At 44.5% G+C, this 27,882-nt stretch overlaps 1 protein-coding gene across 3 annotated transcripts; it reads left to right on the top strand.

The window, feature by feature from the left end:
• Positions 1 to 27: 27 nt before the first annotated feature.
• On the top strand, positions 28 to 27,882 carry LOC120025850 (histone-lysine N-methyltransferase EHMT1-like). Of its 3 annotated transcripts, none has more exons than XM_038970549.1 (27): positions 28 to 109; positions 10,603 to 10,690; positions 11,293 to 11,834; positions 12,017 to 12,173; positions 12,399 to 12,523; positions 12,630 to 12,791; positions 12,992 to 13,069; positions 13,297 to 13,408; positions 13,519 to 13,626; positions 15,474 to 15,610; positions 15,797 to 15,940; positions 16,199 to 16,434; positions 17,259 to 17,468; positions 17,727 to 17,809; positions 17,966 to 18,072; positions 18,348 to 18,470; positions 18,720 to 18,821; positions 19,674 to 19,778; positions 19,943 to 20,097; positions 20,271 to 20,432; positions 20,641 to 20,785; positions 21,162 to 21,239; positions 21,319 to 21,434; positions 21,704 to 21,790; positions 21,941 to 22,019; positions 22,331 to 22,506; positions 26,081 to 27,882. In XM_038970549.1, exons 1-27 carry the CDS (start codon positions 89 to 91, stop codon positions 26,256 to 26,258), a joined length of 3,816 nt encoding a protein of 1,271 aa, XP_038826477.1. In that variant the 5' UTR covers positions 28 to 88; the 3' UTR covers positions 26,259 to 27,882. The 3 variants fall into 3 exon arrangements, with proteins under 3 accessions (XP_038826477.1, XP_038826478.1, XP_038826476.1); XM_038970550.1 differs by lacking the exon at positions 28 to 109 and adding an exon at positions 2,535 to 2,612; XM_038970548.1 differs by lacking the exon at positions 28 to 109 and adding an exon at positions 6,861 to 6,983.

Below are 27,882 nucleotides of genomic sequence, written 5' to 3'. Positions count from 1 at the left end.
TAACCATTACCCTCCTCTGCACGTCAGGGAAACGAATGTGATGACGTAAAGAGTAAAGTGGGCGGAGACTGTTTAGGCAAAAAGAGCCATGGCTTCCGTGCAAGCCGAGGTAAGCGAGAGACACATTTACATCAAGATTGATTTCCATCAGATGTGGGGGGGTTTTGTATGAATATGTGGGCTTGCCCGTAGCAACAAATGTAATCGTTTTAGGGAAAGAAAGCGAAACTTGGGTAACTGTAGTGAGACCTATGCTTGCAGTCAATTTCAAACTGCCCGCCCGGCTCTATCCTGAGCTTTTGTGTTGGTATGGCGATTGAATGCGCTTGTGTCGTTGGGAGGATGCGCGGCCCTTGAATCTGAATTGTGCAAGTTGATGTATTCAGCGCTGTCGTTGTGGTATCAGTCATACAATTGTCAGGGCTTTATTACTATCCGTCTCTTCACGTCTGGCTTGCCTGTGCAAAACACGTACATTACGTTATTGTAATTAGTTTAACTCTTGCAATGTATTACAACTTAATTTTTTGCATATGCTATTGCAAGATCAGTCTGTCTCCACTGGCCCACATGCTGGGACCTGCTAGGCAGCTGATTCGCTTAGCAAGCTAGCTAACGTTAGATTTAATGTTAGCGAACATGAGTAGCCATGGCTGGGGATAACTATATATCAATTTTGATTGGTCACGTACCCATTTTGGAGCTGTTATCGCAGGTGCAGCGAAATGCTTATGTTCTTACCTCCAACAGTGCAGTAATACCCAACCTAACAATTATAAAGGAACTAAGAAATATCAGAACGAGCCATGTCAGGGTTCGGAAAATAAATGTATAGCTATGTATATTATGTTGTGTATAGACAGCATGAGTATAAAATGTGTACAGTACTGTAGTAGTTATGTAGGATGTGTACAAGTCATTAGTATATTGGGTCCAAGCAAGGCTTTCGGCCAAGGATGTAGTTAACTATCATTTATATAACTTAGCTACGGAATTGTTTTTCACGTCTGTTTGGTAGGTAGCAAGCGACATTATTCTGGACAGTTTATTCTGTACCTAATAGCATCGAATAAAGCCAAGTTTCCTCTCAAATCAAACTTCCAGTAGTGTTGCTGGTGTTAGCTGTACGAGACATCAAAAGTTCTATATTGAGCATGTAGAATATAGCTAGCCATCTAGCGTGGAACTCCTACTCGCTAGCTAACTGTGGGGGTTAGTAACGAAACATTTTGAGATCAATATAACACAAGATAGTAATCTGGTGACTTTTTAAAAAGAATCGCTAACGTTTCAGAATAGCAAAGCTTGTATGCACAGGGAAGCATGGGGATTTGTTAGATAGCTACAGTGTAACTTAGCCAGACGTGATTATTGTAGATAGCTAGCTTGCACGCACTTTCCACCACCCTGTGTTGACTTATTAACCAACAATGTCGAATGCTTAGCTCATATGGGCCGTACAAAAGTAATATGATCAATATGTCAACAGACTTGGGTAACATCTACTCAAACTCTCATGTACATTTGCAATTTTGTCATAATCCGCTGTTATCCGACAGAGGGAGCTCGAATGACGTGTCACTCGGGTACAGTCCCTCAGCACCTGACAGCTTCCTTCCATTGACTGGGGCAGCCCTCTGCACCATCTTCATCTGTTTGAGAACTTGAATGTCAGTTTTGTGAGGGACAACGTGCATCTGGCTTGTTGAAAGGGATTAATCTTCTAAATCCTCAGTTGTCTTCTGCACCCAAAAATCCATTAATTATAGGTCCAGAGCCACATAGGCAATACGTTTTTTTTCATGTATACAATATCCTACACGTTCCAGTATATATATACGTATATATATATGTATACAATATCCTACACGCCATGCCCATGGAGACCGCTTTGGCAGGGAACACAGAGGAGTGGATGTTGTCAATGTTGTTTAGACTGGTTTCTCTGTGAATCAAGAAGACATTTGATGGTTTACTGACATGTTGCCTTATCCTACCTTGCTTTGAAGGTTACTATTGTAAGTGTGTAGGCTTAAATTCTCATTAAAGGCCCTGGTGGTGGCTCCCTAAAAGAAGGGCCCCGGAGGCTTCTTTGTTGTTTGACAAAGCTCTCTATTGGGCAAAGACTGTCAAAGAGAGAGAGCCTGACCTAACTTGGCTCTATGCTAGTTGTTTCGGCCATTTGCCGGCATTTTGGATGAGAGCATTAGAAAACATTAGTCGAGAGATTAATCTTAAAATGATTATTCAACAAATTATTTATTTACAGAAGTAAAACATTTGCTAAAGAGAAGTGTATTGATTATACAAGAAAGTCAGACTGGTGGTGGTGTGGGTAAACAGGGATACCGCTGGAGGGTTTCACCTCTTGCTCATTGTTAGCCAGGAAAGCTAGTTCTTCCCTGCAGCCTTCCCTTTCTCTCTGACTGACAGATGTTGGGCATCAGTGAGCATGCTCAGCACCGAGTTGAGCTCTGCTGCTCCTGCTGTATAGACTGGGTACTGAACAGAGCAGACAACTAGGCCTCATTGAGCTTCACAGGAACGACCCACTCTTATGGCGTCAGCTCAGCTCCTTGAAGGCACGGCCTCTCTGTTGTTGACAGACAAAGGTATGGTGCACTGTGGGGTGGGCTGGTGGGGTGTAAACATTCTATATTACTGCAACCTTATACTGGGAGTCTTCTGTTTTGGTCGAATGGGGACATCATTGGTCTTTATTTCTCAATATTCATTCACCCATGTTGTGGTTATCACACTATTTCCTTCTATCTTATAGATTTGTCAGGTAACTGATAACTCATTGTTTTAGCAATCAGGCCACAAACTGTATGTAGCCTAAACCTATTGTAGCCTGTGATGTGCAGGTAGGATATGTGTGGGTTTAGCTAATTCAGGTGTGAGTTGGCTGAAGTGCCTTCCACTGATATCTGAAGTGGCAAAAGGAGAGGGTGATCTTTGGGATGTATCTTATCGATCTTGCTTGGATTGAAGACTGTGTGTGATGGAAAAAGCCTCATATTCCTGTTTTTTGGGTCATGATAGAGCATGCAGCTTATCATCTACACAGATCCTACTCTTGAACGGAAAATATGCAATGCCTCTTTTCGGTGAAACACTTATTTAATGGGGAAGCCTATTTTTGGTTCAGGCTACTTTTTAATTAAATAAACCCAGCAGCAGTACAATGATTTAATGTAAAGTGAGTATAGCTGTGTTCTACAGATAATTTGTGTTGCAATGCAAGCAATTTAATCAATGTAATTCTAGATGCTGTCAACTGATCATAAGGCAGTTATCAACACCATTCAGGTTGTTGGGCGATATATCTTGTTAGTGTTAATCTGTACAAAACAGCCGACAATGACCCATCTGGACTCTTCGTTTTAGGCCTACCTCAGTATAGTTTATCCAAATAAAGAATTGTGAACTTCTTGGCCCCTGGAGGGGTCCAAGTTTGTGACTGGAAAGTGATTATTGCATTAGGCTACGTAGGGCAGTATAATTTGTATTTTTAGACATGTGCATTGTTAAAGTCCTTGTTTCAATGAAGGTAATATCCTACTCTTACAGTATGGTACACCTCCAAGAAGATCTTTCTTTTAGGTAAGTGAACAAGATTTAGGCTATTTCAGAGGCTCCGTGCAAATGTATGCTAGATCTAGTATGAAAGACTTGGTCAGATGTTACCCTGATATTCAACCCCAAAAACTTTTCCGGCCATCCTAATCCTAAATCCTCTGGATAATATTGTTGATGTGATTATTAACAGAAAATAATATTTTGGATTGCGTGTCACCGGTTGATTGCGTAAAAATGTATGATTTCATGACTAGACATGAACATTCTGAAATGTTAGACCCCTTGACAGTTTACCCATTGTCTCTTGATATAATTTCACGAAATGGCTGCAATGTTTTTTTCCCTCTTCTTCCTTCTCCATGAAGAACAGCAGGGCTCCATCTGAGCATGCCCAGTAAGGGCCATGGCAGAGCTTTCTACTGAGAGTTGGTCATGTGACCTGAGCTGGGACGCTGCATGTGTGGGAAGCTAGATGTTGGAGTGTGGAGCTCAACTCTCGCCCTCTCCCTACCCCATTAATGGACACTCACTGCTTTATCCAGGTACTTCAATGGTTGCCTGGGGGCTCAACTTAAAGAAAAAAGGACAGCATTATAACAATCTCCATTTTCAAGTATCTTCAAATGGAGCTTGCTCACATGGATCGTGTTGTCTATCACTGCCTGACTTCTGTCCTTTTTAAGTATTCTCTGCAACCAGTTTGGGAATTGAATATCCTTCATTTGTCTCTTTGTTTTTAAGCGAAAAGTCATGATGGACGAATGGAATATTTAATTGGCTAATTAGGCTAATCGATGTAATTGTGTCAACGTTCCACAGACTGGGCCATGTCTTTTACCTGTAGACCAAAAATGCTCTAGTATCAATCACGGGAACCAGATCACCAGCAAGACTTGATCAGCTGCCTATAGCCTAGTATGTGGCTATTGCTAAGCCACATTCCTGTGGTAAAGACTGAGGGACTATCATCTGAACGCTCCATGTAGAGGGGCCTGAAATCCACATCCACCCCAGGAGCTCAGCTCAGCAGGGACAGGTTAGCAGAAGTCCTGTGTTCCACTCTGACTCATTGATTTAATTAATGGGGGCTGATCTGGGAAAGGACTTTGTTCCCAATGAACAGCATTGATGTTTCCAAATCTAGCTGAATTGTATGCTCTCCTAAAAACATTGCATGTAATCCTGAGAATCCTCCCACCTCTGCAACTAATGGTGCTATGTTTTATTGCAGATGTGGTGTTAAAATATGATAACTTGTGTGATGGCAGACGAGTACAGTAGAAACTGTCCAAATGTAGATGAGTAATTGTCGAGTCCTTTTCTTCAAGGCTTTTAGCATAGTTTATTTTAGTGTACTTGTGATGTCTGGTAGCCTCAATTGCCATGCATGTGCATAGGTTCTACTCATTGTAGTGGCTTTAGCCAGAAGAGATAAGGACTAAATGTATCATTGGCAGTAGGCCCCCTGCTTTCTGTGGGTGTGTGGTAGCATACACTGCTGCTAGTAGACTGACAGATCCTATCCTGGCTAGAGCTCCTACCTCTTTCTCTCCATCATGCTCTTGCTCTCATTCATGCACTCTTTCTCTCTCTCTCTCCCCTTCTTGCTCTCTTCCTGCGTCGGCTCTATCGAGGCAGAAGAAAACAAGTTGATTCCTGTCAACTGAAAACGGAAACAGATTTTTTTTGTTCAGCGATGTGTAAAGATGGACTATTTTGAGAGAAGGGACTGCCAGAGTTTATCAGATCCTATTCCACCGCTTGCCACTTGGCTAGTTCATAGCTTCAAAATGGCTGAGATGCCTTCTACTGAGCATGCGCAGTAGACTGACTCTCTCTGCTTTGTGGTGCCATGTTGACAGCCTGAAACCTCCATGAAAATAGAGCAACATGAACACAGAGGGCAGAAGTGTTGAGCACCGTTGAGTTCCCAGCCTATGTAGGCTAATTATCTTCATGTTCTGGAGAAAGTTTTGTTATTAGGAAAGTTTTTGGAAAAATTCAAGCCACTCCACTCATAACAGGGAATCCCAGAATAGCGATTAGACATTCTGAAAGACTAGGCCCGTGTGCCAGATCTTGAGTGTCCTTATCAAACTATCTCTGAGAAAAGGGATGTTTCTATATTATCCTCCCTTGAAATACTTTTCACATCAGCTTGGCGGGAAACAATTCATTCTGGTGTTTTCATTTACCACAACAAATGAAAAAATGTTACTGTGGAGAGGTGAAAAAGAGGATGGGGAAAACAAGTGTGCATATCAAATCAGAGGAAGACCCTGTGTTATTGTGATATATGTGCTAGTTTCCCCAGTTCTTCTGGGAGGTATTGTGTGGTGTTGCCCTGTGGTTTTCAGCCTGAGGATAAGAAATGAATTCCGTAGTCAGAGAGGAAGTGTTGATGCCTCCCACCCTTTAGAGATGGAGAGGAAGCAAGAGTAGGAAGAGGGAGAGCTCCTGACTATGCACGGATAATGCATTTCACCTCTCGAGAGGTGGACCAGTTACCCTGCAGTGTGAATCAATGGGATTGGAGTAGATCCTAGAATAAGCTTTGGTGTTATGAATTATACACAAACGGAAAAATTATTGCGCCAGAAGGTAGCAACAGATCATCGGCAGTGCCCATGCTTTTGACGTAATTTTTGGGGGGTTATGGTCATGTTTCAGAGATTGTCCTCATCTTCGAGCTATCCTTTCTGTTATTGCCCCTGGTCATTGCTCAATTATTTTGTTCAATAGAATTAACATGAGATTTGTCTGATTCATGTCAGAGAACAGTGAGAGCTAGAGGCCTTTTCTGTCCTCTCCTAGCCTATACAGTGAAGTGGGCATCATTAGGCTATTTCACAGGTGCATTACAGTAGTTGTTGAGTTGGTTAGGCCTGATATCATTGTGTGTTAGCTTCTCCTTTTCCTGCCCTGAGGCTCTGTGGAGACCAATGCCTCGACAGAAGTAAGATGGTTGAAAGTCGCTCCCATGTTGGTTACATTTGGGGCTCTTCGTCCTTGTGAAGGAGAGCATATGTTGGGTCTTTAGGGTTCTGACTCACATGCAGCTCTCCTCTTTGGCCCCCCTTGCCTAGCTACCTTTCCTCATTTTTTTGTTGCTGTTCTTGAAATGGCTGCGCGCATTCATTAGCAAACAGGTAGCGAGCGAGAGAGACGGGAAAAAAAGAGCCACTGAAATTTGAACTGACTGAGCATGCTCTGCGGAAGCCCTCTGAAGAGAGAGACCAACAGAGGGAGCTGCTGGGTCACATGACCAACAAGATTAATGTGTGCAAGTGGGGAGGACAAGGAAAAGAGGAATAATCCGTTCGAGACTCCCGCTCTCTCTTGCTCGCTCTCTCTGTCCCTCTCAACCACTCTCCTCAATGGAGCCCATCAGGAGAAAGCAGGTATGATGCTTGCTGCAAGTGCATATTTACCACAGGGAAGGAGACGTTAGCCTACACTTTCCCCTTGGTTGCTTTTGAATCGTCCTCTGTCGAGACACATTGAACTTGCTCTGTATTTCCATGTATTTTTTTGTGGCTTTGTCGTCTCAGCCATTGACATTTAGGCTGCTAATCTGTCATCGGTTGCTTGGTCTGGTCTTTGCTTAGAGGAGGCAGTTCTTTGGCCCCTGGGAGGTGCAGCCAGTCTTCAGAGTCCATGACAGAGGGCTTGAACAGAGCGCTTGATCAGTAATCAAGGACTTTTCAGCCTTATGTGATCTTTGATTGCAACATTGCATATGGAAGCAAACCTCTACTACCCTATGGTGAAATGGTTAGTAATGCACTGTGTTCACCTGGGTCAGAGGTTAGAAAAATGTATTTTTTGTCTCACCGAGGTGTTTCGCCGATCCTGCTGTTTGAGAAATCTCCATGGACTGATTGCGTATTGTGCGAAAGGGACTCATTAGCTGTGCTTTGATCATTGACACAAGGGAAAGGAGCAGGCTACAGTAGGCTGGAGATGACTGCGTGCAGGGCAGAGATTGGACTTCCTGGTAATCTCAAATGGTTCTCCTTCCTGCCAGGCAGGCACTCTAGGACTGAGACCCATCCTCTTTTCAATCCTCTCTTTTTCCCTCTGCAGCCTTACCCTCTTCCTCAGGAAAGGGCCAATGAGGTACTGCAGGGAAAATGTCCCATATGGTCAAAGACATTGGATAGAAACAGAAGAAAGAGGAATGACTTCAGGATAATTCTGTGCAATAGTCAGCCTCGGGACCCAGGTCTTTATAATAGCCTAGCCTCAGTGCTGTCCCGTACCATGTTCACTATCCAGTGTGATGGTGCCTGCATTTTACACTCAAAATGGCTTTGTAACAATAGTTGATTTTTCAGTTTGGTGTAAATCCAAACTCCTCACTGTTTGTTCATGCTACCAACTTTCCTTTCAGGTGTTGCTCTCATGGGCAGTCTAACACCTGCAATAGGAGAAGGTGTAATTGTTGTTTACTATGCTGGACTGTATTAGTAGATGTTTTCTAATCATTAACCACCTTTCATTAGCTAGACGAGCCTAATTCAGGAGTCTGGCATCGGAAACAACCCAAGATAGCTAGGCCTATAGGCTGCACTGACCTCACTGCAATTAGATAGATTTTTGGCAAGAAATACTTGGCAGATAGATGCACAGTCATTTTTAAATGACAGTGTCTGACTCTGATATTAACATTTTAAAAGCCTGTCTTTTTTTTTTTTTTCAGTATCTCAGAATTTGTTTGGGTTTAGTTATATATTTTTGTACACGATTTTATTATGTAGCCTACATTTGTAAAGATTCTGATCTGTCTTTTCTCATGTGCGCTAATTATTTATTAGTACCAATAGGTGGATCTGCCTTTGAGCTCCCATCCCCCCACCCACGCAAATCCTGGCTCCATGTCCCCCACCTAGTGGAAAAATGCAGCGTTGGCCACGTTGTGTCAGTAAACAATCTGGTTACGAAATGGCGGAGCTCTGCATACGGCTCTCCCCTCCCCCTCTCTTCTCTCTCCAATGGGAAAGTTCCCTTTTTACCCACTAGGGGGAGGACTAAGGACATGGAGAAACACGGTTAGAGAAGGTTTCTTGATACCATGAAGGGTTTTCCTCCTCCCATATAGATGTGTGTCGAACCACACACCTTGGAACTCCTTGAATAACTTGGAGATCCTTCTTCTTTGGGTGCCTCAGCTAGTCTCTCAGACGAGTAAGCCACATTTACCCTGTAACTTTTGAAAAAGCTAAATGTACATCTGTTTAATGTTGGAAGACTTAGCCTTTATATGGTTGTGATTTTTCATAAAACATCTAAGTCAAAGAGCATCTCTTCATTTCTTCATTGCATTTCTCTCATAACCCAGAGGATACAAGTCAGAGAATGCTCAGAATACTAATAGATTTGTCTGTAGAACCACTGAGTTACAAGTGTTGCTATACAGACAGATCACTACGTTGTCAAAAGCCTGGCAAAGGACACCTGTGTCTTTGTCCACTGCAGTGTCAGTGGTCATACGCAATTCACATATCCCTTTGCTCAGACTTAAGAAATTAGCCTATTGGTTGGGTTACTTTTAAAGATTATATTGCTTGTTTTTTCTAAGGTGAATTATCAGCCTTACCACCATGTTCTGTCAGGTGACGCTCCCTGTAGATTCTAGAGATGCATCCAGGTCACGAGAGCAGGGTCTCATGGCAAAATCCTCTTCCCTCAAATCTAGCAGCTAGGCTGTGTCTTTTTTTTATTCTGACAGGCATTGGTCAGGCTAATCCTGAAGGACACATTGAAGCGAGAGGCCTCTGTAACTGATCCAATAGATCCAGTCCTCGTCAGCTTCTGATGATCGCTGGGTGCCAAAAGGTGGGGGCCGTTCTGTGGCCGTGGACAGCTGGTGAAGAAGGCTAATGCTAGGCTAGGCTATATCCTCCAAAACCAAAGCACAAACTTCAGCTAATATAAGAAGACTCTGTGTAGTGGCTCCCCTGCTGGAGACTGAGAGAAGGGTGCTTTAAGAGTAGACATTTTGTGGTGGTTTTAAAGCCAATTTATGGTTGATCTGAAAATGTGGTCGGAGGCGCCATATGGATGGTGTGACGCAATTGCAGAGCCTCCGGAAGCATGCAGAGACAAATGAGCTCTCTAGCGCATCACTGTGCGCCTCCTCAAATTCTGTAACAATGCGGAGGGCTCCTTATAGCTCCGCATCGACATGATTAGTTGACGGTAGGTGAGGGCGGGAGGTCCTGTATAAACACAAACTCACTTCCTTCACAACAGTTCTGTGCTGCTCCATGAAGCGCAAGAATGCCCTGACTTCTGCAGAGGCCCTATCACCATAAATGCTCCACGGCCAATGCCGTCTGGGGGCCGGCCTGGGTTGTCACTGGGGAGGGGAAGATGGTGAATTTCCTTCCATTGCTGTTTTCTGGTGCTGCTGGAAGATTGCATTACCTTGTATTGAAAGAGAGACCAGGTACATCAGTGAAACGAGACAGAATGAGGCAAGGCAAACAAGAACAGACGATGGATTGTTTATTTTCCCTGAATAGGTCTTTACCATCATAGTTGATGTGGTCCTGGTGCTAACCTTCCCAATCACATTGTCTTTGGGTGTCTTAGGTCTCTGATAACAGTTGTTTGAGCATGAGATTCCTCTTCTGAAGGTTTGAGACATTGTAGGTAAAGCTTTTCAGAATGCAGCTCTCTGGAAGTGGAGACACTTTTTGATTCAGTTCCTACTGCTGTATGCTATTTCAGCCATGGGGATCATACGCTTCCAATAATACTTCAACCTACCGCGTTCTTTGAAATGTGTAGGCTAAGTTAAAAAATCTGGTGAAATTGTAAACGACTGGCTACTTAGGTCAGGTTAATGAGTGCATTATCTTTGTCTGTAACTTTTGTATATGGAAACAGAGTTGGGCTCTGTTAGTGTATAGCAGGGCTGCTTATTTTCCAGCATGCTGCTGTATAGGACGTTCTCTGACCATAGTTGTGTTCTTGACGCTGTGTATGGAGTTAAGTGTATATGTGTGCTGTCAGCCCACAGGTCTGGCCAAAGGCAGAGTGGTTAAAGGGGAGTCCATGGAGGATGGGATGGAGTCACCTGGGGACCGAGTGGAGGACGGAGGTGAGTTCATCTTTAAAGTCATCACAGCTAAACATGGCAAGGAGTACTCTGCCAAAATAAAGGAAGCACCTACATAAAGTGTCTTAATAGGGCCACCACAAGTCAGAACAGCTTCAATGCACCTGGGCATAGATTCTACAAGTGTCTGGAACTCTATTGGAGGGATGCAACACCATTCTTCCTCGAGAAATTCCATACTTCATTTTTTTGTTGATGGTGGTGGAAAACACTCAGGCGCTGCTCTGGAATCTCCCATGTGTTGGGTTGATCTGGTGACTGAGACGGCCATGGCATATGGTTTTCATCCTCATTTAACCAATCAGTGATCACTCATGCCCTGTGGGTGGGGGCATTGTCAACCTATGGGGGCATACCCATGGTAGCCAAAATAATGGAATGTCCAGCAATGTTATACATGACCCTAAGCATGATGTGATTTGAATTACTGAATGAAGTCAGGAACCACACCTAAGCACCTGCTTTCAATACACATTGTATCCCTCATTCACTTAAGTGTTTTCATTATTTTGGCAGTTACCTGTATGTTCTCTCTTGAACTAACATAAGGCCATACTGTGAGTGACTGATATCTACTATTATAGATGCATCGAGAGACGAGGACGTAGCTGCCAGACTGCGGTCCAGTCCCAGAGCAGAGGCGGAGCTAAATGGGACCTATGAGAGTGCAGAGTTGGGGAACAGACACAAGAACCCCACCCCCCTGGTCTCCCAGGCCAATGGGTCACAGGCGGCTACAGAGAATGGGATGAGGGAGACGGACCTGCCTCACGGCTCCACCACCGGTAGTAACGGATACATCCTCAGCAAGCAGCAGCAGGAGGGGGGGTCTTCGACGGGCTCGACGGCTGCCCCACACAGGACTAGCTGGTTGCCCTCAGGCACCACCATGATTGGACACGCCGCCAAAACTTTCCCGTCTTTGGCAGCCGGGTGCGGCCACAGTCTGGGCGCAATAAGGACTGACATCCAGCGTGCCGGGTCCCCGTCGGGACAGGGGACTTCAGACGCAGAGACTAAAAACGGCACGTCCGCTAGCGTCTCCCCCGCCCCCTCCCCACAGTTCATCGCCATACACCGAGCACGCAAAACCATGTCCATGCCAGCATCCAACCAGACACTAAAGGTAACTAACTTTTGCCTAGTAAAGAGGTAGTCCATTAATTGTTTTCGTCTTTGAATGAGACATAGTCCACATTGTACAGTGATTGCATGTTTTATTGGTTCTGCAACTGGTGAGTGAAGCGCAACAAAAATATCAAGCATAGCCACCACTTGATTCACTGCTGTTTTTTTTATCCCCCATAGCTTCTAAACAGGAAATTAACAGAACCAAACGGTGCAGACGAGGAGAGTCAGAATGGACCGGAGGAGGAGAAGTCCCAGCAGACGTCCCCCTCCCAGAACCAGTTACCTCCGAGCCAAAGCGACGTGCCGGCTGCAGCAACGGCCAAGTCCCAGACAGGTCAGACAGACCGCACTGGGCCCTGGAAAGGGGAGGGACAGGGGTATAAGCCAAATAATCATCACAGTCCACACACAACAATGGAAATGCAGTTATATAATGGCAGGACTTTGCTTACTGAAGGCTATTTACTTGTTTCAAGGCTGCAAAAGCCAGAGGAGTATGAATGAGAGCTTCTGTAAGAGGTTCATGGCTCCTTGAGCTCAATTGAACGCTCTCTTCCAGCATCGAGGAAGAAGAAACGGAAGATGGGAACATACAGTCTGGTCCCCAGGAAGAAAACGAAAGTGCTGAGGCAGGGGACGGTGCTGCAGATGTTTAGTCAACTTCAATCAACTCAAAGTGCACAGGTCTCACTTCCGTAGACTATCTTAACTGTTTTAGAATAAATATATTGTAATTAGGAGATTTAGCTATAAGTGTCATGTTGTAATATTACTCTGCTCCTCCTCGTAGTCTAAAGAGGTATCACACGTGAACGGGGAAAGGGTGGAGAACGAGTCAGAGGAGGAAGGGTGGGAGGATGGAGAGGAGTGGGAGGAAGAGGTGGAGCAGGGTGGAGAGGAGGGTGTCCCCACAGCCCTGGAGAAGAGTCAAACATCAGGCCCTGCCCTTCAGGTTGGAACCTATTGACTTCATTACCTTAGTTTGCTTTACCTGGACCCCAGCTGATAACTTTGATAAAATGATGCTCCTATTACATTCATAGGTATCACAGGTATAGAATCATAAATGATGTAGACCATTAAATCCCCAACCCCCCTTTCCAAATGGCCAAACCTCTTTGACATTGTGTGTTGTGATACTTGTCTGTTCAGGGGGAGCTGGGAGAGGAGCTGGACTCTGAGGAATCAGCTGAGGAGGAAGGGGAAGAAGAGGGGAATGAGTCAGACTTGGTAAGATCACACAATCATTGACAACAATTTAACCACCTTTGAGTCCGCTGATTAGACCATCATCCAATGGCATGAAGGAGTGTTTTTCTGAACCCAAACATTATCAATGCACAGTCATTTTCTGTGTGTTCCACCAACATCTGTTTCACCATCAGAGTGAGGAGTATATTGATGGTCATGGGAGAGAATAGAACTTTACATATCTCAATTGATCTGCTTTCACACAGAGCTCGGAATCCAGCGTGAAGAAGAGGTTGAAAAATAAATCAAAGGGAGACTACTTCTGGCTCCGGCCATCCAGGAAAAGGAAAAGGAAGCCCAAGACTGAGGGACTCCCTTGTACAGAAACCCATCTTTCTGCCTTATGAGGACTATAATAAAGACATGGAGATATCTTATACCCCTGACTTTCTGCTCCCTGTGCTAGCTAACTCTCCCTCCCCTTTCAGGCACAGGGCCCCAGGGCCAGGCAGGCCTCAGTAAGGACTACACAGAGGTTCCCCTCCACTCACTCAACCTTAAAGCCAAGGAAATGCTGCTCTCCCCACAGCACACAGGTGAGTGAGGCCTTATAGGAGTTGGTGATGGGGGAGTAAGAGAAGTAGGTAGTGGTGTAGTTTGGAACTGAACTGCCTGTTGGTAAGATACTTTCTATTTATGTTAAGGGACAAGGCCTCTGTCCTCCCTCACTGGGCCAGATGACTCATCAGAGCAGCACTAAGCCCCCCCTGCTGGTGATGTCTGTCATAGAAATACAAAATATTTGACCAGATAGTAGTCTAGAACTGTACCACTATTGTAAACTCAGCAAAAAAATAAACGTCCTCTCACTGTCAACTGCGTTTATTTTCAGCAATCTTAACATGTGTAAATATTTGTATGAACATTAAAAGATTCAACAACTGAGACATAAACTGAACAAGTTCTACACGTGACTAACAGAAATTGAATAATGTGTCCCTGAACAAAGGGGGGGTCAAAATCAAAAGTAACAGTCACTATCTGGTGTGGCCACCAGCTGCATTAAGTACTGCAGTGCATCTCCTCCTCATGGACTGCACCAGATTTGCCAGTTCTTGCTGTGAGATGTTACCCCACTCTTCCACCAAGGCACCTGCAAGTTCCCGGACATTTCTGTGGGGAATGGCCCTAGCCCTCACCATCCGATCCAACAGGTCCCAGACATGCTCAATGGGAATGAGATCCGGGCTCTTCGCTGGCCATGGCAGAACACGGACATTCCTGTCTTGAAGGAAGTCACGCACAGAACGAGCAGTATGGCTGGTGGCATTGTCATGCTGGAGGGTCATGTCAGGAGGAGCCTGCAGGAAGGGTACCACATGAGGGAGGAGGATGTCTTCCCTGTCACGCACAGCCTTGAGATTGCCTGCAAAGACAACAAGCTCAGTCCGATGATGCTGTGACACACCGCCCCAGACCATGACGGACCCTCCACCTCCAAATCGATCCCGCTCCAGAGTACAGGCCTCTGTGTAACGCTCATTCCTTCGACGATAAACGCCAATCCGACCATCACCCCTGGTGAGACACAACCTTGACTCGTCAGTGAAGAGCACTTTTTGCCAGTCCTGTCTGGTCCAGGGGACGGTGGGTTTGTGCCCATAGGCGACGTTGTTGCCAGTGATGTCTGGTGAGGACCAGCCTTACAACAGGCCTACAAGCCCTCAGTCCAGGCTCTCTCAGCCTATTGCGGACAGTCTGAGCACTGATGGAGGGATTGTGCCTTCCTGGTGGAACTTGGGCAATTGTTGTTGCCATCCTGTACCTGTGCTGTTCGGATGTGCAGGTGGTGTTACACGTGGTCTGCCACTGCAAGGACGATCAGCCGTTCGTCCTGTCTCCCTGTAGCGCTGTCTTAGGCGTCTCACAGTACGGACATTGCAATTTATTGCCCTGGCCACATCTGCAGGCCTCATGCCTCCTTGCAGCATGCCTAAGGCATGTTCATGCAGATGAGCAGGGTCCCTGGGCATCTTTCTTGTGGTGTTTTTCAGAGTCAGTAGAAAGGCCTCTAGTGTCCTAAGTTTTCAGAACTGTGACCTTAATTGCCTACCGTCTGTAAGCTGTTAGTGTCTTAACGACCGTTCCACAGGTGCATGTTCATTAATTGTTTATGGTTCATTGAACAAGCATGGGAAACAGTGTTTAAACCCTTTACAATGAAGATCTGTGAAATGATTTGTGTTTTTACGAATGATCTTTGAAAGACAGGGTCCTGAAAAAGGGACGTTTCTTTTTTTGCTGACTTTAGCTCTTTACAGTATATTTGTGTCTTTACAAATTAATCTCTAAACTCTTGGAAAGAGCAGTAAACCTGTGTTTAGGAAGGGTCACATTGGCATCTGTTGGATGAGCTGAGCTGAGTTGATGGTCCTCTGTGCAGGAGTTTCTGGGGGTGTGGAGGAAGACATGGTGCATGAGCTACCCCTCTGCAGCTGTCGCATGGAGACACCCAAGAGCCGGGAGATCCTCACACTGGCCGACAGGAAATGCATGGCCACAGAGAGCGTTGACCGACAGGTGAGCCTGACGCTTGGCCTCATCCTATTTTTATACTTATTCCATTCCTTATGTTCACTTATCACATTCTCTCCCTATATCTTTGGCTGCCTCCTGATTCTCCATTATTTTCTACACTGGGAAAATGCTGGAAAATTGGGATGCAGCCTTTGTTTCTCACTCAAATCTCTTTCCTTCTCCCCACAGCTAAGCAGATGTCAGAGTGCGGTTCTAAAGCATGAGATGATGCGTCCTTCGAACTCGGTGCAGCTGCTGGTGTTGTGTGAGGACCACTGGGCCGGCATGGTCAAGCACCAGTGCTGCCCCGGCTGTGGCTTCTTCTGCAGGGCTGTAAGTACTGGAACCTCCCTGGGGTGGGAATGGGAAAACGCCATCTAATTCTGAGTTAGTAGAAAGTGTCTTGTAGTAAGCCAGTAAAAGCTCTGGGTCCTAGTTATAGTGATGGTTCTTGTTAGGGCACCAATATTTTTTCCTGGTCATGTTCTGTGCTTTGGAAAAACCCCTGGCCCTATGGAAACCACTGAACTATTGATCGGCTTAATTTTTTCCAGCTGTAGTCAAACTGACATAGCTGTGTTTGGGTTGTAGGGGACCTTCATGGAGTGCCAACTGGATGTCAACATCTCCCACCGTTTCCACCGGGCCTGTGCCTCGGTGCTGAAGGGCCAAACCTTCTGTCCACACTGTGGAGAGGAGGCCAGCAAAGCCAAGGAGGTCACCATTGCCAAGGCCGACACCACCTCCACCATGCCCGCCACACATGCTGCACACGGCCCTGCCACCCCCGGGGCTACAGAGGGCAGGGCAGACACCACCACTGGGGGGTAGGTTCACAGGACTGTTGGGAGTAATGAGTTGGGGGGGGGGGGGGGCGCATCCATTGCAGCCTATAGCATTTTTGTAAATACATACAGGTAACTGTCAAAATAAAGGAACCACTTGAGTGAATGAGGGATACAGTGTATTGAAAGCAGGTGCTTTCACACAAGTGTGGTTCCCGAGTTAATTAAGCAATTAACATGCCATCATGCTTAGTCATGTATAAAAATGCTGGGCAGGCCATTATTTTGGCTACCATGGCTATGCCCCCATAGGATGACAATGCCCCCATCCACATGGCATGAGTGATCGTGAATGGTTTGATGAGCATGAAAACGATGTAACCCGTATGCCATGGCCGTCTGTCACCAGATCTCAACCCAAATGAACAATTAAGGGAGGTTCTGGAGCAATACCTGAGACAGCGGTTTCCACCACCTTTAACAAAACACCAAATTATGGAATTTCTTGTGGAAGAATGGTGTCGCATCCCTCCAATAGAGTTCCAGACACTTGTAGAATATATGCCAAGGTCCATTGAAGCTGTTCTGGGTTGTTGTGGCCCAAGAAAGCTTGCATGCTATCAAAATACCCTTACCTAGGCCTAAAACAAGAGTGGCACTTCAATACAGCAGCATTAAATCCACTACGCCCATGGAGCTATACATCAATAAAACATCTTTGGAGGATGATGTGGAAGTGATATAGTGGTGGAAAGGGGGGGTTGGTTTCCTATTATATCTCCCTTTCAGTCTGGGAAGAGGTCACTGGTACTTTGAACCGTATCACTCTTCTGTTGTAGTAGTCAGGCATTCTGTGTGCGTTTCAGTCTATCCTGTTTCTCTGTGGGAGGTGATATAAGTGGCCGAGCAGACAGCTCTCTCTCCATCCCCCCTGGGCACACACTGGACACCTCCTTCCCTGGGGGCTCCAGAACCGGAGTATTGCCTCCTGCGGTGGGGATTGGGATGGGCATAGGAGTGGGCACCACCCCTAAAGAGACCTTGGAGAGCATCCTGCTGGCATTGGACACAGAGAAGTAAGACACTACCAAGACTCAGGCTTGAGAGAAGAATGCTGCTCTACTATGCACTCGTTAGGCTAAATTGTTTCAGATTGTTGTTAGTATTGTGAAAAGTGCATTGTACAGTACATTCCTTTGACGTTCTTGTGTGCTTTGCTCATGTTTATGCACGTTCAATTATAGTTTTCTATCAAGATTTTCCTGTTATTGTGAGGGTGTGTGTGTTCCTTTTGACTGACTTCCTCCATGTGTCCTGTTTGTGTTGTGCATCAGACCCAAGAAGCTGCGGTTTCACCCCAAGCAGCTGTTCATCTCTGCCAAACAGGGCGAGCTACAGAAGGTCCTTCTCATGCTGGGTGAGGGAGATGCCTTCAGTAAAACCTCAATGGGCCAGCATGTTTTTATTAATCAATTAACAAAAGTCATTATCCGGCCATTCACTCTTTATAACTGGTTCTGTGGTTGGGATTTTGTGATTAAAAAAAGTATCTTTCTGCATCTCTGTCCACTAGTGGATGGGATGGACCCTAACTTTAAGATGGAGAGCCAGAGCAGACGCACCCCCCTCCATGTAGCAGCTGAGGCAGGCCACCAGGAGATCTGTCACCTGCTGGTTCAGGTGATGGTTGGCTATGGTTTCCCCTGGCAGTGGATGAGTGATGGGGTAGACAATGCATTACTTGGACATGCAGAATAGAGCTTTTCAGAATGTGTTCACTGGTATCTGTCTTGTGACTCACCAGCTTATCATGTTGAACATGGATTGACATCTTTTAATGGACTCATGTTAATTTTGATCAGGCAATATTTTCATATTTTGACATTGTATAAAGACATGTCCATAGTATTGATGAGTAGATTGATCCAGTTTTGATGTCCCTCCCTACCTACCAGTCTGGTGCTAACCTGGACATCTGTGATGAGGACCAGCGCACACCCCTGATGGAGGCCTGTGAGAACAACCACCTGGAGACAGTCCGCTACCTACTGAGTGCAGGAGCCATCGCCAGCCACAAGGTGGGTCAACCAACCCCCCCCTTTCCACCACTATATCACTTCCACATCATCCTCCAAAGATGTTTTATTGATGTATAGCTCCATGGGCGTAGTGGATTTAATGCTGCTGTATTGAAGTGCCACTCTTGCTTTAGGCCTAGGTAAGGGTATTTTGATAGCATGCAAGCGCTGTTGGTTAGTTGTTGCATTGTATTACAGTGCAAATCTTATGACAGGACCAATGTGTGTTGACTGCCCTTTGTTCTCCAGGATGTGGAGGGGTTCACGTGTCTCCACCTAGCTGCTAAGATTGGCCATTACAACATCGTGGAGCATCTCCTCTCCACTGGACTCATAGACATCAACTGTCAGGTGAGTTCTGTCCTTTTCAGTCATAAACCAGTGAAATCCAAGTTATTTGAGCGTAACTGTAATTCTGCACAATCAAGTTTAGTCCCTCAAGAAGGTTATGGCTTAGGATGGCACATGTTGGTTGTACTACTGAAGTCAACCAGAACCAAGAATGCTTTCATGTTGATCCAGTTCTATTTTCCTCTGGCCTGTGTGTCATCCTCTCACTAGTGGCCTTTCTGTAGAGGTCTGATTCTCCTCCCGGTGGGTGTTCTGCCCCCATCCACTCGACATGGGTCCCTAATGGTTTTCTCTTACATTGCAGCCGCTACGGAATTATCAGTTCTTTCCCAGCATGCATTAGCTAGGATTGCATCTCCCCTGCTGTGTGATAACCTATTTGTTTGTGTAAAGCTATACACTGCCGAGTAAGTTGCCTTTGACCTCTATTCTGGCCATCTCTCTAAAACGGTTGTTTCTCTTTGCCTCTAAAAATGTATCTCATATCAATGATGTGTGGCAGGGATGCTTTAGCATTTCAAAAGGAGATATCTTTTGTCCTTTGTATGCCACCATCAAAGGCCATCTGACGCCATATGCCTGTGGGACTGCACAGTTTAGAACCCCGGTGTGGTATTTGAAGTGATGGACCTTGCTGCAGGTATTGAGAGGTCATGGCATTCTTTGTCCTTGTGGTGGTAACCTTGCCACTTAAGTTTGGTCTCTGAGCTCTTGAATAGAAATACAACCTCACCCTTATAATACAATCTCTTGGAGAAGGTTAGTGAACTTGCTCACCGTTATATCCAGGACATTTAAAACAGTCCTGTACTGTAGGGGCCCATTCTTAAAGCTATGATGTTGCAACTCTAGGACGATGGCGGTTGGACGGCCATGATCTGGGCAACGGAGTATAAGCACCTAAACCAGGTGAAGCTGCTTCTCAATAAAGGGGCTGACATCAACATCAGGGACAAGGTCAGTAACCATGTGCAACTGAAGGTCCTCATGATCTCCCCCTAGCCAAATTGTTTCAATGGCTTTGTGTCTGACTGTTGTCTAACTTATGTCTGACTGTTATGTCTATGGCTTTGTTTTGTCTGACTGTTGTGAATTTGCTGCTGTTTGTTGTCGTTTTGAAGGAGGAGAACATCTGTCTCCACTGGGCTGCATTCTCTGGCAGTGTGGAGATTGCTGAGCTCCTCCTAGAGGCCAAGTGTGATCTCCACGCTGTCAACATCCATGGAGACTCCCCTCTGCACATCGCCGCGCGGGAGAACAGGCTTGAATGTGTCACGTGAGTAAAGGTTGAGGGGAAATGGCTCTGGTGAGTCAGCAATAAGTAATAGAATCTCCATCTACAGCACTGCTGTGGCTGTAGCCTCCATTATTATAACAAAGGCTGTAGCCACATCAGGACTATTCCATCTAGTACACTTAAGTGATGTGTTGAAGTCTGTGGTCCCTCAGACTCTTGCTGTCTCGTGGGGTGGATGTCAACTTGAAGAACCGTGAGGGGGAGACCCCGCCGGACTGCTGCAGCCGCAGCTCCAGGGTGTGGCTCACCCTTCAAACAAACAGGAAGATTAGGGAGGCCAGGAGCAGCACCCAGGGGGAGAAGGTCCTCAACAGGTAGAATCCCTTGTTCTCTCTCAATAATCTCCTGCATTACGCTCTTAGACATTATTTTTCTATCGTCGGTAATGCATGGTACCCTTCTCCTTTTTATCTCTCTTTCACTTGTGGCTACCTCTTTGTTTTGATGATTTGATAATAATGCATTGATAGTCTAACACTGAGTCAACTGGGACCTGAGCCTCCATCTCCCTCCACACTACAGAGACATAGCCCGGGGGTATGAGAGAGTTCCAGTCCCCTGTGTCAACTCGGTGGATAGTGAGCCCTGTCCGGACAACTATAAATACGTGCCAGACAACTGTGTCACCTCCCCAATGAACATAGACAAGAACATCACACACTTACAGGTGGGTAATGTTGCTGGATAGACCATCATAGTTGATCATGCTTACAGGCTAGCACAGGGGTGGGCAACATACCCATTCAATATGTCCCGTGGGAGGTTTGGGTAAACAAAGTAAATGGCAAAAAAAAAAATGACTGTCTAAAACTAGATTAAGAGAGTCAAAATTGTAAGGAACCTATACTTTTAAATGACAGTCTTTTTTTTTCTGGCCCGCAAATTGCTTTTGACAAACAAATCTGTCTGAAGAAATATTTGCGGCCGACTGCTGAATTTTGAAATCCCAATGTGGCCCTCAAGACAATTTTTATTGCCCACCCCTGGGACAGCATGTCATGAAAGATTAAATGACCATCTCTTTTCATCCCTGCTGTCCACAGTACTGTGTGTGTAAAGACAACTGCTCCTCAAGCAGCTGCATGTGTGGCCAGCTCAGCCTACGCTGTTGGTATGACAAGGTAAGGCCGAGTACTTCACTATTGTTGACAAAGTGATGATCTTGCATGATCGTCATGTCTGTTCCGTGACCGTTCTCAGAATGGTCGTCTGCTCCCCGAGTTCTATCGTGAGGAACCGCCCCTTATCTTCGAGTGTAACCACGCCTGCTCCTGCTGGAGAACCTGTAAGAACCGTGTGGTGCAGAACGGACTGAGGTACCGTACCAAGACCGCCTCACATGGCCACACTGACGGCCAAATTTCCTGTCTATACATGCTACCATATTTATGAAACCAAGCCAACACTTGTCAACCCTATTGATAAGAACATCTAAATCAGAAAAATGTATTTCAATGACAGTCAATCAGCAGTCCTTCATGGGAAAGTTTTCATGGATTTTACTTCCCAAATCCATGTGAGGATAATGTTTGGGAGATGAGTGTATTGTAAGAACATCAATGCTGAAAAAGTTAGTTTTTCTCAGGGTCCGGCTCCAGCTGTTCCGGACCAGTCAGATGGGCTGGGGGGTCCGGACACTGCAGGAAATTCCTCAGGGGACCTTTGTGTGCGAGTGAGTCCCAGACGTACCCCTTTCACAATGCATAGTTCAGCTTTATTTTGCTGCAAGTTCTTAATGATTTCCCATGCGATGTCATCTGTGTGTTGTGCTGCATTGATATTTGTGGTGTTGCTGGGTCCGGACCCCACTTCTTGTCCACAGGTACGTGGGGGAGATCATCTCTGATGCAGAGGCAGATGTCAGGGAAAACGACTCCTACCTGTTCAACCTGGATAGCAAGGTAGGGATCAGTGCTACTATTCTCATCACCTTATGAAACCTAAATCCCAAAGCTTTGCAGGCGCCTTAGGACAAATCCTAAATGTAACTAGTTATCTCAACTTGGGCTACTGTAATTGAAGGTTTCAATCTGTTACCCAGTGATCAAAAATGCATTTTTATTCCTGTCTCTTGAGGCCTATCCTTGTGGGGTTTCTAAAACACTCAATTCTTCTGATAATTGTCTTACTTTGTTATTCTGTTTGATATCTCTACCACTGCAGATCCTGCTTTATTCATTATCATCCATTTATGTGTGTTCTTTGGTCGCAGGTGGGTGACATATACTGCATAGATGCCCGTTTCTATGGCAACATCAGCCGGTTCATCAACCACATGTGCGAGCCGAACCTATTCTCCTGCCGGGTGTTCACGGCACACCAGGACCTGCGCTTCCCCCATATCGCCTTCTTCGCCTGCGAGACCATCAAGGCTGGGGAAGAGCTAGGGTAAGGGTCATATACAATGCATTCGGAAAGTATTCAGACCCCTTGACTTTTTCCATATTTTGTTACGTTACAGCCTTATTCTAAAATTGATTAAATCGTTTTTTTCCCCCTCATCAATCTACACACCATACCCAATAATGACAAAGCAAAAACAGGTTTTTAGAAAATTTTGCAAATATATTCCAAATAAAAAAACATTACATTTACATAAGTATTCAGACACTTTACTCAGTACTTTGGGAGCGATTACAGCCTTGAGTCTTCTTGGGTGTGACGCTACAAGCTTGGCACACCTGTATTTGGGGAGTTTCTCCCATTCTTCTCTGCAGATCCCCTCAAGCTCTGTCAGGTTGGATGGGGAGTGTCGCTGCACAGCTATTTTCACGTCTCTCCAGAGATGTTCGGCCGGGTTCAAGTCCGGCCTCTGGCTGGGCTATTCAGGGATATTCAGAGACTTGTCCCGAAGCCCCTCCTACATTGTCTTGACTGTGCTTAGGTTCGTTGTCCTGTTGGAAGGTGAACCTTCGCCCAAGTCTGAGGTTCGGAGCGCTCTGGAGCAGGTTTTCATCAAGGATTTCTCTGTACTTTGCTCTGTTAATTTTTCCCTCGATCCTGACTAGTCTCCCTGTCACTGAAAAACATCCCCACAGTATGATGCTGCCGCACCCATGCTTCACTATAGGGATGGTCACAGGTTTCCTCCAGACCTGACGCTTGGTATTCAGGCCAAAGAGTTCAATCTTGGTTTCATCAGACCAGAGAATTTGTTTCTCATGGTCTGAGTCCTTTAGGTGCCTTTTGGCAAACTCCAACCGGGCTGACATGTGCCTATTGTTTTTTTTGTAACCTTTTATTTAACTAGGCAAGTCAATTAAGAACAAATTATTATTTACAATGACAGCCTACCCCGGCCAAACCCTAACCCTGATGACGCTGGGCCAATTGTGTGCCGCCCTATGGGACTCCCGATCACGGCCGTTGTGATACAGCATGGAATCGAACCAGGGTCTGTAGTGACGCCTCTAGCACTGAGATGCCACTCGGGAGCCTTTTACTGAGGAGTGGCTTCCGTCTGGCCACTCTACCATAAAGGTTTGATTGGTGGATTGCTGCAGAGATGGTTGTCCTTCTGGAAGGTTCTCCCATCTCCACAGAGGAGCTTTGGCAGTGACCATCGGGCTCTTGGTCACCTCCCTGACCACGGCCCTTCTCCCCTAATTGCTCAGTTTGGCTGGGTTCAAAACTTCTTCCATTTAAGAATGGAGGAGGCCACTGTGTTCTTGGGGACTTTCAATGCTGCAGAAATGTTTTGGTACCCTTCCCCAGATCTGTGCCTCGACACAATCTTATCTCGAAGCTCTATGGACAATTCCTTCAACCTTGTGGCTTGGTTTTTGTTCTGACATGCACTGTCAACTGTGGGACCTTATATAGACAAGTGTGGGCCCTTTCATGTCCAATCAATGTCCAATCAATTGGATTTTCCACAGGTGGACTCCAATCAAGTTGTAGAAATATCTCAAGGATGATCAATAGAAACAGGATACACCTGAGCTCAATTTCGAGTCTCATAGCAAAGGGTCTGAATACTTATGTAAATATGGTATTTCCGTTTTTTAAATTTTTTATAAATGTGCACATGTAAAAAAATAAAAAAAATAAAAAAATGTTTTGGCTTTCATTATGGGATATTGTGTGTAGATTGAGAAATGTTGTATTTAATCAATTTGAGTAACGTAACAAAGTGGAAAAAGGAAGGAGTATTCCCATCCTTTCACTTTTTCCACGTTTTGTTGTTACAGCCTGAATTTAAAATGTATTAAATAGATTTTGTGTCACTGGCTTACACACAATACCCCATAATGTCAGTGTATTTGTTTTTTGAAATTTGTACAAATTCATAAATGAAAGGCTGAAATCTCTTGAGTCAATAAGTATTCAACCCCTTTGTTATAACAAGCCTAAGTAAGCACATTTTTACTACTGAACAGAGGTGCCCAATGTAAACTGCTTGTTACTCAGGCACAGAAGCTAGGATATACATATAATTGGTAGTATTGGATAGAAAACACTCTAAAGTTTCCAAAACTGTTAAAATAATGTCTGAGTATAACATAACTGATATAGCAGGCGAAAGGAAGGAGAATCCATTCGGGAATTTTTTTTGAGGTCACCACTCATTATAATGGCTGTCTATGGGAATATGAATGGAATACCTCCCAGGTTGCAGTTCCTGAGGCTTCCAGTAGATGTCAACAGTCTTTAGAAAGAGTTTCAGGCTTTTTTTTAAAAATGAGCTAGAATTTGTAGTTTTTCTAAGTGGCTCCCATTTTGGCTGTAGTGTTGTGGTGCGTGTCACTGTGCACTTCGTTATTTATCTCCGGTAATGAACGTACTATTCTCCGTCTTTTATTGTTTATTTACATATTAGGGTACCTGAGGATTGGTTAGAAACGTTGTTTGACTTGTTTGGACAAAGTTTATTGGTAACTTTCGGGATTCATTTGTATGCATTTTAAACGAGGGAAACCGGTGGATTACTGAGTCAAGCGCGCCAACTAAACGTACTTTTTTGGGATATAAAGGACTTTATCGAACAAAAGGATCATTTGTTATGTAGCTGGGACCCTTGTGATTGCAACCAGAGGAAGATCTTCAAAGGTAAGTGATTTATTTTATCGCTATTTCTGACTTTCGTGATGCTTGGTTGGAAAATGTATGTAATGCTTTTGTGTGCGTGGCACTTTCCTCAGATAATCGCATGATGTGCTTTCGCCGTAAAGCCTTTTTGAAATCTGACAAAGCGGCTGGATTAACAAGAAATTAAGCTTTTAAACAATGTAAGACACTTGTATTTTCATGAATGTTTAATATTACGAATTTTGAATTTTGAATTTCGCGCTCTGCAATTTCACCAGATGTTGTCGAGGTGGGGCGCTAGCAGCACGTCTATCCCAAAGAGGTTTTTAAAATGATAGTAATTCAACAATCTCATCTCTGTACCCCACATATACAATTATCTGTAAAGTCCCTCAGTTGATCAGTGAATTTCAAACACAGATTAAACCACAAAGACCAGGGAGGTTATCCAATGCCTCGCAAAGAAGGGTACTGTGAATATCCCTGTGAGCATGGTAAAGTTATTCATTACACTTTGGATTGTGTAGCAATACACCCAATCACTCCAAAGATACAGGTGTCTTTCCTAACTCAGTTGCCCGGAGAGGAAGGTAACCTCAGAAATTTCACCATGAGGCCAATAGTGACTTTAAAACAGTTAGGGTTTAATGGGTGTGATAGGATTTGTTTTTTGAAGTTTTCCATTTTGTCATTCGAGTATTTTGTGTATATTGTTGACAGAAAATGACTTTTAAATCCATTTTCATCCCACCTTGTGAATACTTTCTGAAGGCACTTTAATATGTTTTACTTGGCACACGGTCAAGTTATTACCCTGTAAGCATATTTAAGTTTGTAATTCTGTGTTTTTTTTGGCCTTTAATAATTGTGTTCCCCCAAAAATCGAGATTAGGTTGCTTGATTTAAGATTTCTCTCCAACCCCTCATCTCTCAGGTTTGACTACGGTGACAATTTCTGGGACATCAAGGGAAAGCACTTTAGCTGTGAGTGCGGCTCTCCCAAGTGCAAGCACTCTGCAGCGACCATCGCCCTGCGCCAGGCAGACAGCTCGCCCCTGGACCAGCAGTCCAGCGCCCTCCCTGACACCAGCTCCTCCACCACCCCTTTCTGAGCCCCCTCTCCCACCCCCACAAAAAGGACTTCCAGACCAGTGGAGATACGTCTCCATCCCCAGTTGAATCATCACCTTCAGGCCTGTGGAGCCCATCACTGAGACCTAAAATCAACCCCACAGAAACCCACCTGCTTCATGTCTCAACCAGCTCTAACATCACCTCCTTACCAGCACAAACTCTGAACTTCTGCTAAAACTCACCCTCAGTGCAGGACATATTGGACAGGAAGCCAGTCTGTTTGATTGACGTGTGTCCGACGCACTATGAACAACTTTTATGAGAAGAAAAAAACACTACTATGAGCCTGGCTCTTGTTTTGTTGTTTCCTATTGTCATTCTCATACCGGCTTTGTGCTCAGTTCTGGGTAATGGTGTTTCCTGGCCCTTGGTCTGAATTAAGTTTGTACTAAGCAGCAATGTATATCTATCCATGAAAAATATTTCCACTGTGCGAAAGGCATTTGTAGCATAGGAGTGCCCTTACCCTCTCACATGATACCATAGAAATTAGAAATGTTCATGCACAATTTGAGACATTTGATGTATTTACCTCATGCTATAGTTTGATTGCAAAGGGGACAGAGGACTTAGGTCACAATCATGTATGTTTTACTGGACTTCCCTTGAGCATTTCTACAGGAAAATAATTGTCAGTGCTAGATATCAATTATGAAAACAAATACTTTTGAATTCACTTTATATTCAAATCTAATTTTAAATCTGTTATATTCTGTTACATTTAGTCAAGTTTATTGTATGCAGAATCAGGTTATGGAAAGACCTTTTGATAATGATCATGAGTACAAAATTTGAAGGCAATGAGAATACTAACCAATCATCTCACTGTTCTGTTTAGAGGGGTGAAGTAAAGTTGACACTGTCCAGTGAAGGCAGTTGCAATCTGTTTTGACCACAAAGGAGTAGCAGATTTTCCGTCAGTTCTGGCATGAATTCCTCTTTAACACAATGGTCCTTTTCTATTAAATACTTTTCTTCTGGAAACAGTATGTGCGTATATGAAAGATGGTGTGACATCAAATTGCCCAACTGTAAGGGTGTCAAGATTGCAAAAGGGTTGAGGTGGGAGTTGACTAAGCTGTACAGTTATGTACTATACTGTACCTACAAAATGAAAGCAGGTGAATTTTTATTTATTTTTATCTGCAGGATTTTTAAGCATGTTTAAGGCTGACACCTTGAATATTAAGTTTTAAATACATTTTACACAATTTTGGATTGACTGCATTGGGGTTGAATGTTAATGGAGTGAGATGCAAGCAAATTCTGCTGGCAATATTTTATTTTCCTTTTGTTGATTTTGCATTGTAAAATTAAGCAAATTATTTTTTTCTTTTTACATTTAACTTCAGTGTTTATCTGTAGTTTAGCCTGTTTCAATTTTGTTACACCATTTCATGTTGATGGAAACCTACACATTATTCCTATGTATTTAATGTGGTTAGTACAGTAGTGACTCTTGTGCACATTTTCAAAGGTATGAATATAAAAAGGTTATACAAAATTATTTACTTTATGTTACATATATGTTACATATTTCTGGACCGTGAAACATCCATCTCATTGGTTGTATCTTTCTTTTTCAATAAATTTACTAATGGA

The sequence above is a fragment of the Salvelinus namaycush genome, chromosome 31 (assembly GCF_016432855.1).
Source record: "Salvelinus namaycush isolate Seneca chromosome 31, SaNama_1.0, whole genome shotgun sequence".
Lineage (NCBI taxonomy): Eukaryota > Metazoa > Chordata > Actinopteri > Salmoniformes > Salmonidae > Salvelinus > Salvelinus namaycush.
The sequence above is the reverse complement of the archived record's forward strand: the minus strand, read 5'-3'. Positions and strand labels throughout refer to the sequence as shown.

Excerpts from the sequence above, each read along its gene's own strand:
- LOC120025850 (XM_038970548.1), top strand. The coding sequence starts at position 6,960 with ATGGAGCCCATCAGGAGAAAGCAG. Across the intron at positions 12,524-12,629 it reads AATCAACTCAAAGTGCACAG|TCTAAAGAGGTATCACACGT; the intron begins GTCTCACTTCCG and ends TCCTCCTCGTAG. Across the intron at positions 20,786-21,161 it reads AGAACATCACACACTTACAG|TACTGTGTGTGTAAAGACAA; the intron begins GTGGGTAATGTT and ends TGCTGTCCACAG.